This window comes from Lytechinus variegatus, chromosome 18 (genome assembly GCF_018143015.1).
Source record: "Lytechinus variegatus isolate NC3 chromosome 18, Lvar_3.0, whole genome shotgun sequence".
In the NCBI taxonomy this organism is placed as follows: Eukaryota; Metazoa; Echinodermata; class Echinoidea; order Temnopleuroida; family Toxopneustidae; genus Lytechinus; species Lytechinus variegatus.
The window spans coordinates 24,308,159-24,321,284 of record NC_054757.1 but is presented as its reverse complement, the minus strand read 5'-3'; the positions used below and the strand labels follow the sequence as shown (position 1 = coordinate 24,321,284).

General features: G+C 36.0%; 1 protein-coding gene across 1 annotated transcript; it reads right to left on the bottom strand.

Moving 5' to 3' along the window:
- Positions 1–8,951: 8,951 nt before the first annotated feature.
- LOC121431679 lies at positions 8,952–11,320 on the bottom strand. Its single transcript, XM_041629329.1, has 2 exons — positions 11,238–11,320; positions 8,952–9,843 (listed from the first exon to the last, which is right to left on the bottom strand). The coding sequence occupies exons 1-2, from the start codon at positions 11,318–11,320 to the stop codon at positions 8,952–8,954; spliced, it is 975 nt and encodes a 324-aa protein (XP_041485263.1).
- Positions 11,321–13,126: the final 1,806 nt, after the last annotated feature.

Here is a 13,126-nt window from a genome sequence, read left to right as displayed (position 1 = left end):
CCTTTTACCATTTTTTGTTAATCTCATTTATCTGCAAATGATATTTGTAATGTAAGTATCTAAATTTACCACCCATTACAGAGTGGGCTCCATATTTACCCATGCCAAATACATAATATGACACCACATTATTTGTAGAATGCATTGTTTTATTTTAAAAAATATGCAGCGTTTTTTTCAAACCACAAGATTGGATCCACTACACCCACTATTGAAGTGAGGTTAATAACGATTATGAGTTCGCCAAGGGATTTTTCATATTCTTCTAACTGCTATCCTCAAATACTTGCATAATATATCCAAACAATGATCAAACAAAGGAAATATCTGAGTTCCATAAAAACTTGAACAATATTTCTTTAAAAAATATTTTTTTTTTAGATAGGCATTAGCATATTTAAAGCTAGCCCACAACATATTACACTGGCGGTTAAAATCCTTAACTTAAGAACAAAATGTAAGTCATCTTAATATAATATAGCTGACTCTCTCATTACGACAAGAATACTTCCTAATGTAATCATAGAGCTGTTAGCTCCATGGTGGTTCCAATACCATGGTGCAACTCATGCACATAATAGCTCTATGGAACCACCGTACTCTTAACCATATCAACATGAGCAAACCCATGTCATAGCATAGAGGTAAATAACAAGGATAAATGTCTGCTAAAGAATCTTTACCATGAATTATATAATCCGAAAAAACCCCAGAAAATGTCATCACATTTTGACAAATTCGGTTTAGAGATGATTGCTTTTTCAATTTCGACTCTACTTGTCTCATGCAAAGTTCACATTGGGCAGTACGTGACCTGTACACTTCTCATGAAGTCTGCTCTGAATTCTTCTCCATCAAATCCAATAATGTTAAACAACTCATCAGCAATACCATCAATAACTGAATTCATTGACTTACTATTACGCTTACGCTCTTCAGCCCAGAAAGATTTTGGATTATTTTTCTTCAGTTCCACAGCTAATTTATCAAATTTTATTCTCTCAGAATGCTTAATTACTTCTTTTAAAGCCTGGTGATTATCCTTTCTTGTTTTTTCTCCTCAAAACAATAAACCATCTGAGGGGCAGTCATTTTGCACGTAATAATGACTTCTGACAGACGGTAGACTAGGCCATAGTCATGAGGTAAATCTTGGCTGAGCTGGGCGAGGGAAAGCAGGCTAATAAAGGCTTTCCAAGAAATGAAGCATCACGCGAGGAGATAGAGAGAGACAAAGTTAGCAAGGTGAGAGAGAGAGGGGTGAGGGGGGAGACGAGGGGGGGCACTCAATTAATATTGCTGTACACATGCGTGACCCCCCCCCCCAAAAAAAAAAAAAAAAAAAAAAAAATAGAGACGAGTTTAAGGACGTTCCACGGTTTAAATGAAGTCCATGTCATTTTCACCAAATTTATGCAGAAAGTTACTTTGGTATGTACATGTATATGCATTATGCACTCGTAAGGGTACCAAAAACACCGATTTCCTAAAAAAAGGGGGTGGTTTTGAAAGACTAGTCAATGGTCAATCGCGGGGTCAAACGTGTTTAGGGTATGTTTTTCCCCAAAGCTTTTTTTTTAAGACTAGCCAATCGTGCTTCGGGTATGTTCCCCCAAGCTTTCCCCCGGGGTCGTAATTTGGCGACAACTCGTTTAGGGGCCAAATGTGTAAATGGAGCCCACGAAAAAAAACTTGTCCAGGGGGTTATTTTGCACACAAAGAAAAAACTCGTTAGGGGTGTTTGGAGATAATTTGGCAACACGTGTGTTCAGCAATACATTAACTGCCCCTAGAGAAAAATCTCGTTTAGGGGTGTTTGGAAATGTGTACAGCAATACATTTCACTGCCCCTCCAGGGGGGGGGGTGGAGGGGATAGAGAGAGAGACTTTAAATAAGAGAAGATAGAGAGGAGAATACAAAGGTACATAGAGATATACAGGGAGGGATATCGGCATGATCAGATAAACATAAGAATAAATAATAAAATAAAATAATAATTACGTTTTATTTACCAATAAAGGGCAGCCTCTTCAATTAGGAAACTGCTCTACCAGTGAACCCTGTACATCATTATATGTAATTATAATTATTACCCTTCTCAATTTTAAATGTTGAGCGATTAGCAAAAACATGGTAAAGGCAGAAGGTCTCATAAGTCTTCGGTATGACTTGGCGGGGGATCGAACCCACGACCTGTTCATTGAGTTGGGCGCTATACCACTCAGCCACCATGCCCGTAGATCATAGAGAGAGGAACACAGAAATAGAAAAGACGAAACTTAACTGAGACATGAGAAAAATGGGATATGAAAGCGGATAGAAAGGGAGAGAAACAAAAAATGGTTTAACCCGGAGGAAGGGGGACACCCGGATTTAAGAAAGGATAGGGGTGTGCGGCCACAAAATCTGACACCATACCCTTAAGAACAGGGAAGCGTTTCATTTCATCGACATTTTTTGTCCGACAAGTTGTCAGATCTGATATCTTGCCTAGATTTTGATAAGCTGAGAGACACTGTTACTGTGGCAATTGTCAGATAAAACGGGATTTCTCGGATCATGGAACTACATGGTCGGATAAAGCGTCCAACAAGTCATTTCAGAAACAATCCCCTGAAGTTGCTATGAAAGAAGGGGCTCAAGAAAGAGAAAGAAATTAAAAAAAAGAAGATGAGAGCGGAAGAATGATCAATAAAGACTGTAATAAGATAACGATTCAGATTGTGACGCAATGTTGCACTATAGGTTGTGACCAGAGTTTTTTTTCATTGATGACATTTGTAACTACCAATTTGTCTCATCTGCTGTAAATCTTATCGTTGCCGTAAAATTGCTTTTAAATCAAATACCCAACTACGAATGCATTGTGATTAAAAGCTATTAAATGCCTTAGAGTCATACTATTGCACCTGGGGCCTGTTGCATAAAACTTTTTACCTGAGAAAACTGGTAAAAACTGAAAACTAAGGTTAGTCTGATTTCTGCCATTGACTTTAACACAGGGCAAAAACTCCGGTAAAAACAACCTGAGTTTTCTCAGGTAAAAAGTTTTATGCAACGGGCCCCAGGTGCTTTATTGACATGCATCAAGAGTGTTTTCAGTTTCATTCTACACAAGAAAGGATGCCCAACTCTTTCCTTCTTTTCGGGGACTTGTAATTTTTATTGATTAGCATATTTGTATTCTATTTTTCAAAATACACAACCAAATTCAGTCACCAACCAATTATAATGCCATTCATGTTGTGAATTTACAAACTTTGCTTTTTAGTGGATCCCCTCATTTCCATTTAATATGCTCTATATTATACTGTTTTTTTTATGTTTGTTTTGCGAAGTAAGAATGCCCTTCTGTAAAATTGTACTTGATTTGTATTACTTAATATTACCTTGTATTATGTTTTGATTGGAAATGAAATAAAGAATTGAATTGAATTGAAAATCTGTTGTTCAAGTCAGAGGGGGGTATATTTTCGCCCCCACTTGAATAGTATGACGTCATGGATCGACACCAGAGTATATAATGCTAAATTAAGAAATTTTACAACACCCATTCTCAATTTTTCTCGACTGTCTTTAAATAAACTACAGCTCTACTTAGTTTTGTTACAATTATAAAAGAACGAGCTTTAGCATAATTTGTATATTCCCCTACACCATGGATACGAGACAGAAAGACACAAAGGAACGATAATATTAATATGATGTCATACCTCATTTATTCATGTTACATTAATTTATTCTCCCCCTTATCGCGCCCTTTCCCTAGTTATTAATTTTACTCATAAATAATAATACTGGGGATCATCACTAAATACGGCGAATTACTTCAAAAAGTGTCTCGTCTACAAAAAATGATGACTCCAATATATGTCGGCTACTTTTTGACGTCATTATATACTGTTGTGAGATAGCATGTATATAGTTCATGATATAGCAGAATTCTAGCTATGTAAGGATAGTAGTCAGTTGAAAATTCCTGATCACGCGAAAATATGAATTATAAACATGTAAAGTGAAGTAGGAAGTGTTAATCATTATTATGATCTATATACAGGCAGACAAAATGAGAGAGGGGAGAGAGATCAGCGAGAGAAGGGATGGACAAACGGAGTGACAAGAGAGTAGAGGATAGAGAGAGGGGGGGAGAGAGGGGGGAGAGACAGATAGACAGATCGGCAGGTAGACATACAGATGAGGAACAAAAGAGAGAACTTCGAATCACACTGAAAAAGATGGAGACAAAAAATTGAGGGTCTAGACTTAACCTTGGAAAGCTGCACGATTTCATTCAAATTGGGAGCGAGCAAAACGAGCAATTTTATTTGAAGAGAAGTCTATAATTGGTATTCTTCGGTGAAAATTAAACAGGGCATAAAACACATAACAAATTAATTGGAGGTTCAATTATGTTAACAAATCTTGTATATATTTACAGTATATTATGATCAATGATTCTGTATGGATTACATTGAAAATTGATGTATTGTGAAAATGGAAGAAAATAAATGTTTATTTGAATTGAAAATAAAAGAAGTTTGGGTTCGAGATTCAATGCAGATTTAAAGTGGAAAATATGAAGATTTCTTTTTTGTAAACAAAATAAAATTGTAAGATTCTTGATCACCCCCATCGCCCTTCCCCTTTAGTAAAGAACCGTTGAATAAAAATTACTATGCATTGGTAACTTTGCCATACAATGGGAAGTTACATCCTCGTTTTTGATTGGCTGTTGATGAGCGTTACCATGGTAGTAACCATTGGATGGCAAAGTCACCATGATAGTAACTTTAATTTGTGCAACGAGACCTAACAATTCACTCTTAAAACAAATCAGTCAAATTGACTAGAGAAGTAGTCAGGTGGGAGCAACTGATATGGCAATCACTGATATTCACATTTCTGACATATATTCTAGTCAGAAATAACTCTGTTCTAGTTAAATATGACTAGAAAATAGTCAAACATGACTAGAAACAAGTCATCTTTGACTGATTTGTTTTTAGAGTGAAGAAAGAGGGAAATATCAAAGCAGTAGTATAAGAGATTAGGAGAAATGGATATAGATGGGGAAGGGTGATATCGACAACACTCACAAACTAATGTTGATAACTTTGTCATGGGCTTAGATCCATTGCCACATCTGATGGCCGATAACAAAAGAATGGGCAGGGCCTCGACCATGTAGTGATTTTTTTTCTAAAAGGTACAGTAAAACGGCAAAGTGCAAGCTTTTTTTATTCCCATTTTTTTTTCATCTGGACGAATCGTTGCGACAAAGAAAAGACCCAGGGAAAACGTGATTGCAGATGATTTTCTGGCAAGAGTGGTGATGGTGGCTTGTAGAGGTGAATATCTAGACAATGCATCTTTCTAAAGAATAGTTCGGCATCAATATCTACACCCATTCTTTTTATTTGATTTTTATTGATTTGACCTGAATGTGATATAGAAATGTAATGAAATTTGCAGCAACCAAGGGCTAATTGAAGACTCAACGTTACACAAGTTACACAACCAAGAAAAAAAACCTGAGAAATGAAAAGAAAGGGAAGATAAAGAGTGAATATTATATTGTTTTCTGAATATTATGTCAAAATCTATCCAAAAATTAGATTTTGATATTGAAAAAGGTCAAAAATCTATCCAATTCAAGTAGATCTCAAACCAATTTCCTTATTTTTGTTCTTTTGATGTTTCTTCTTTCTTATCTAAAATATTCACACAAAAAATCACTTTAAAATTCGTCAAGATATATCATTAGTCTACAAATTTCAACCATTTTTCTTCTCCTATCTGTATCTTACTCTCTTTTTGTAATAGGCAGTGGAACAGGTTTTGGAACAGGTAGTGGAAAAATGTGTTTTCGTTTGGCCAGAGAGTGAGATATAGAAACACTTTTCTATAATACATCTTTATGATTTTTTTTCCCATTTGAACTATGATCTATTACAATTTTGTGTTGTCAATCAATCTGATGTTATTATCGCCAATTGTTGACTTCAATCGAAATATCTTTCAGCCCCTAACAACAATGCTAGACTCTATTCCAATATGCAAACGACGCGTTTTTGCGGTCAAATTGTAAGAAAGAAAAGCGCATTGAATTATCAAAAGAATGTTCGTATTTAGAACGACGAAAGCCATATGAGCGCGATAAAAAATATTTGGTTGCCTAAACCAGCTTTTCGTTGCCAGTGCACAATGACTCGAATTGCATTATACCTCCCTTTCGATGGATTATGGTTAAGCAACAGAATCAAATCTATTCTTGGGGAATTAAAAAAGTATTGTATATCCCCTCAGTATTACGACTTTATGGTGGATTATCACATTCATAAAAACGCGTTAAGCTGTGTGTTTGTCAGACGAAGAAAAGAAAATCCATGTCATATTTTTCGTCGATAAGAGAGAGTAACAGAGCTCCCGTTGTCCTCGTTAATTGCTTATGATAGAATCCTCCCCAATAAGCCCTTTTCTTTTGTCATAATAACAATGGTCATTTGAGTTAGATGGCGACGGTTGAGATCGAGCCCTGGATATTTTGATGTCAGATTATTCAGAATTCATAACTGATGAATGGGTTCATAGTCCACGTTTTAATTGTAATTTAGCAGTGTATGTGATTCACATATAAGTGAAAAGGGTGCATTATCATAATCATGGAATCTAAAAATGTTGACGTTGCTGTCAAACTATAACCATGGAAACTTTCGTCTCAGTATATGAAAGTGAAGAAAACGTAAATCAACCTTTGAACTTTTATAGTTTTTATTAATTTATAAATCATGTTTAAGTGATGATTATTATCTTATTCGTGCATTCATAACATTGATCAGCTGATGATCTGATCGTTTTATACAAGGAAAGGAGGATACGTGCCAAGAGGAGAGTTATATTTAAACCTATGTCTACAAGCTATGCTTTTTAATAGGTTCCTCATATTTCACGATATTGTATTTCTTTGTAAAACATTACAATGTATTTTTTGTCATCATTATGTTCAATATGTATGCTTTTGTGGAATGTAAAACAATAAATCAAAATCAAAAGATACATAAAACATACAAAATGTGAAAGAACGTAAGAATGAGAAACCATGAAAACAAAACAAAATGGCCCTTATTCTGAAATCGGGTTTAACTTAAACTCAGGTTTAAAGTTGTGGTTTAAGCGTGGATAGCCAATTGTTACATAAATCACTTACAGTAGAGTTATCATACTTCAGCTCATTTAGCTATAAAATCATTCATAATTGTCTTGGAAGTATAAATAGATGATTGTCTTCACCATCGATGAATCAGGAAAGAGCACATTAAACATAGGAAACATTCAACTTAATAAAAATTTTGATACTTTTGGCTTCCCATACTTAAACCACAACTTTAAACCTGAGTTTAAGTTAAACCCGACTTCAGAATACGGGCCAATTTATAGTTCCTCTTCGTAATATATATTCATAAGTACAGGAAATTCTTACCCTGCAACCCCCACCCTTACAATCGCTGCCCCCGCTCTTGTATTTATAATTAAAGGAGTCTCCGGGCTAAAGATATTTTTATTCAATATATAGAGTAAAATTCACGAACCTAATTGGTAAAAATTTGATCGAAATCGGATAACTAAGTTATTGAATTTTAAAGATTTGCATCATTCAGGTGAAACAGTTCTAGGCATGTCTTCTTGAATATTTATTAGGTGGGCTGATGATGTCATATCACATCCCCATTTGTTCTTTTGTATTGTATTATATGAATTTTGGTTTATTCATTTTTTTCTACCAAGATCTAAAAAAATTGGATTGAAAACTGGTTATATGCATTAGTTATTAGTCAACTTATTTCATCATAATGATAATGCAGATACATCATTTACACATTTATGAAAAAAGTAAATGTGTAATAACATTATATGAAAAAGGAAAGAGGGGATTTGACATCATCAGCCCACCCAATGAATATTCATGAAGATATGCCTCGATATGCACAAGGTGCATGTGTTTTGATTATCTCTTTGCCTCGATATGCCCTTTTTACCAGACGAATGCATATCTTTAAAAATCAATAACTTCTTCATTGCTTGCTATCCGATTTTGATGAAATGTTTAGCTTTTTGCTGTGTAAATTTTATTATATTTATTTATATATATTATCTTCAGTCTGGAGTATCCCTTTTAGTCCCCACCCTGCCCTCTTTCTTTCTCTCTCTCTTTCCCTCTCTCCTATCCCGCCCCAATCTCTCTATTCGTATCATGTGCTGAAGTAATTTTCAATGAATATTATTCTTTGGAGTAAAATATCTGTAATTTTATTTTTTTACTTTTCATTTTGATGCTGATCTCACCATGCTACTGATCAGTGACTCCATTTTCATGAATTACATACTGAGAGCGAGAAAATCTACGACGTAAAATCATCTAATTTCGTTTATTTTATTCATAACTTTAAGACTTTTCACAATGAAAACATTGAGTTATTAATCGCTTCTCGCTAGAGGTATTACTGGTTCATTTCTCTTTCAAAGATACCAACTATTTCAGAATTATTCATGATAAAAATATTCACAGACATGGTCCATGAAAACCAATTTTGAAAGTTTTCTAATTTCTAAAGTTCCTTTTAAGTTATAAATGACAGGATCAAGTTGACGAGTCCGCATTTTGTTCTTCAAGATCTTGTATTTTAGGATGAAATGAACAGCATGTAAGATCTGTAATGCGATGACAACCATTATATCAATGCCGAAGCCGTATCTTGAACGATGCAACGAAGCAAATTATCGAAGTGAATCTTCCTTCTCTAAGCGAAATAAATCCTCTTGAAATCAGTGAATCAATTTTAATATCTTCATCTTCAGTTGGGGAAATTTTTCTTTTCTTTTATCTGAAATACCTCTCCGTAAAACAATCCAACATTATTATGACGTTCATTTCATGAGCTTTAATAACCGTTTAATAGAAAATGCCTTCTTTGCTTGCTATTGGTTTTTCCTTGTCACCATAGCGACAAAGGTATGTAATGAGGAGAACAGCGAGGAGAGTAAGAAACAATCCGAAAAGAACTTGATAGCGAACAACCTCTTGATGGTGGCGCTCTTTAAATAATTCACTCTCTTTGCGATAAAGTGCCGGAGCATTGTCGATAGTTTCAAGCAGACGTCGATGTTTTTCTTCTTTCTGCATAGCAAGGGCTATTCCAATGTCCTCGAATCTATCCAATTTCTCTTCCATGTCAGTCTTTTCCTTCTCGAGCTGCAGAACTTGTTGAAGTCGAAAATCAACATTGGAATGACTGAGGTCTTCGAGTTTGTGTCGTTTTTGCCGGGCCACCCGGAGTTTACCTTGGTTGTTCCGGGTGTTTCGAATAAAACGACGCTTCTTTTCTTCAAGTTTGAGGATCTGCCCCAAGACTAGTCGTCGTTTGTCTTTCGAAGTCGCGATCTCATCCTGCAACATCGCAAGACGGTCGCCGTCCTCGCCGAGGTTACCGTTAGCATTCTTCGTCATATCATCGATTGTGCTTTTTCCAAAAAGACGTTTGGTCCGTTCATCCCCATCAGCAAACATGCTTTTGCCACCTGCTTGTCCATCAAAAGGATTCAATTGACTAATAAGAACAGGGTTGACGATTGCCGTAGTGGCAGTTATTGTCGTTGATTTCGTCTTTGGTTGTATATTTGGTAAAGCTAGGTTGTCGACGGCGAGTCCTGTGTAATCCTTATCGTGCATGTCGTGTAATGATTTACAAAAGTAATCTGAAGGTGTTCTTCTGTCTAGACGTGATGTAGAAGGAACATAGTGCTCACCCGGTATCCGTAGATTCCCGATATTTTTAGCAGGATACCTGAGAAGTGAAAGATGATTACAGATAAGGGGGAAGGAGCAGGATTACTCTAGAAAATGAAGGAAAGGTGAGGGTATGGTAAATTGCCAATTCGTCCACTCACCACATGGTCTACTTTTATTCAGTCTAATGCCATTCCGTCCATTATCGTCTAACAACCATTTGGTCCAATAATCATTTGGTCCAATCATCACTTCGTCTAATCACCATTTCGTCTAACATTAATTTCATTTTCAGTCATTTTGCACAATTAACACTTGGTCCGATTAGACCAAATGGTATATGGAGTCTGGACTAAATGGCTATGACCAACTGGTTAGACGAAATGGTGAGTAGACGAATTGGCAAGTGGACAAATTTGCATTAGACGAATTGGAAATAAACCGAGGTTACTACCAACGGAAGAAAAACTATACCCGATGGGCATGATGGGGGCATTGTCCACATACTACATTGGCAATGGTCTCGAGAGCTCCTATCCCCCTTTTTTAAAAAGACATGTTTTCAATAACAATAATATGCCTAAACTACATTTGTACTGATCTTATGAGCTAATTGTAGATTAATATCCTCAAATCTGGATTCATGGAGTACAAAGGTATTATAATGATAATCACCAAAATCATCATCATCATTATCACCATCATCATCATCATCATCATGCTTATCATCATCATCATCACCATCACCATCATCGTCACCATCATCATCATGATCATCATCACCATCATCATCACCATCATCATCACCATCATCATCATCATCATCATCATCACCATCATCATCACCATCATCATCATCACCATCATCATCACCATCATCATCATTATCATCATCACCATCATCACCAACATCACCAACATCATCATCATTACCATCATCATCACCATCATCACCATCATTACCATCATCATCATCAAGATGTTATGAGGCAATGTAGTCCTATTATCCTCGATCATTGGTGATCAAATATGGAGGGGGGGGGGCTTTGGGTACCCCCCTCCGAAAAAAAAATGTCTCACCGTAGATAAGAAAATGTGAAAAAAAGTAGGAAGGGGAAGATTGGAATAATATTCTTGTACTATTATTTTGAATATTATGTCAGAATCTATTAAAAGATATTTATTTATATTAACATGATGGGTTCTTTTTTTTTTGTTGCTCGCTTGCAAGTTTTTAGAACTTTTGCTCCATTCCCGACCGACACCTCAATTTTTACGCCACTGTCTCCGATCATGGATTGATTAAAACTTCCATCCCATTTGACGTATTTGCTACAAAAGGTAGGGTCAAGTCACTATAAAGTGTTATTTATAATTATGCAAAGTTTCTCAAAACCAACTAGGCATGTATTCGACCTTCAGGGCCAATGTTGCAAGAAGTACTATACTTACCTTGATATATTGATGCCGTTTATGCCATGTTGCTGTCCACGATATCTTTTTAATTCCATCAGAATTATAGCAGCAGTAAACATTTTTTTTCTTATTTTACTTATTTCAAACCTGATCAGTTAAAATTCAAATATGTTTTCATAAGTTTCATTTATTTTCGTAATGATTCAGTTTGCATTGCCTTTTAAGCGTTGAACACAAAGTGCGTTGCTATGCGTATTTTAATTGTGACGTCACGATGCACGAGCCTTCTTGATTATGACGCCAAAATACAGTGCGTCCCAGAATAAACGAAACCGAGGTTTATCGACGACTTATCATAGCTTATTCTTAATCAAATTTCATAAATGACCCATCATTTTAAAGCTTAGGGTCTCCTCATTCAATTAAAGAAATAAATATGACCCATACGTCACGCATGAATACCTAAAAACAATTTCATGAGAGGAAACCAAAAAGTCATTTGGCGAGCGATATCTGACATTCTCTTTAAAATTTACATATTCGATAGGTTCATTTCCTGCCCTTTCATATGACACCACAACCAATAAAAATGCTTCAGAAATAAGAAAGTTATGTTCGTTTGAAACAGTGCTTGCATTTCAATCATTTCATTCGATAAACTATGTTTGACTGTAATGCTTTCCTCGCACTAGACAGAGGTAAAAGAATATATGCATGGATGATCGGTAATGAAAGGAACTGGTTGGTCGATCTTAATCAAGCTAGCTGAAAATGACTTTCAAACGACAGGGCCGTCGTCAGGGGGGTGCGGAGGGTGCGAACGCACCCCTTCAGAACAAAAAAAAAAAAAAAGACACACAGACACCGAAACTGCATTGAGGAACAATAGGCATGTTGACCAGTATGTACTTTCTATATCCATTCTGGCCGGCGGGCTATATAACTGCATGAAATTGAGTTAATACGTTGTTTTTTGTTTTTGTGTTTTTTTTTCATAAAAAGCACCCCCCCTAGAAAAAAGCTGGTGACGGCCCTGAACGAGTTTGTTGAATGAAATTAATGAATTGCAAGCACTTGTTAAAATGAACATAACTGTTGTTATTTCTGATGCATCTTTATTGGTTGTGGTGTCATATGAAAGGGCAGGAAATGAACTTTCTGAATATGTAAATTTTAAAGAAAACTTCAGATACCGCTCGCCAAACGACTTCTTGGTTTCCTCTCTTCAAATTGTTTTTACTTACTCATGTCTGACGTACGTGTCATATTGATTTCCTCACATGAAAGAGGAGACCCTAAGCTTTAAAATGATGGGTCATTTATGAAATTTGATGAAGAATAAGTTATGATAAATCATCGATCAATCTCGGTTTCGTTTATTCTGGGACGCACTGTATACATGGTAACTCTGGTTGAAGTCGTATTTCATTGATCAAAATAATGTCACATCAGGTTGAAATCTTGCCCCCCATCAATCATCATCTGACCGCCCCAAACGCAGGTAATGTTTCCATCTCTACTGTAGTCCCATTTCTTCATATAAACCTGGCCCTCATCACCAACAGATTGTTATCAATATCTTAGGGGAGTATGAATGCTCCTTAGTGTTGTCGGTCAATCAAAATCAAGGATTTCATTCAAATTATCAGTGAAAGACAACTTGTCAATGACAAAATTTATGACATAACCAGGGGTGGTATTCTGGAACTTTGTCATAACTTTTGTCATAAATTTTGTCATTTCTCTCCGAGATATGACACCGCTATGATTGTCACAAATCGGTATTCTGAACATTGTCTTTTCCCTGTCATATCTCTCAAAGTTCCCACCCATCTTTTCGGAAGCAAACCAATCAAAATCATCGTTAGTTCCCAGTTGGAGCCCTTCTAGCCAATAGGAAAGCCCGTGTCATGTAGGGCGTATCC

Bases quoted from the DNA above. Each gene is read 5' to 3' on its own strand.
- LOC121431679 (XM_041629329.1), bottom strand. From the start codon at position 11,320: ATGTTTACTGCTGCTATAATTCTGATGGAATTAAAAAGATATCGTGGA. The intron at 9,844-11,237 runs GTAAGTATAGTA...TTCACTTCTCAG, and splicing joins AACGGCATCAATATATCAAG to GTATCCTGCTAAAAATATCG.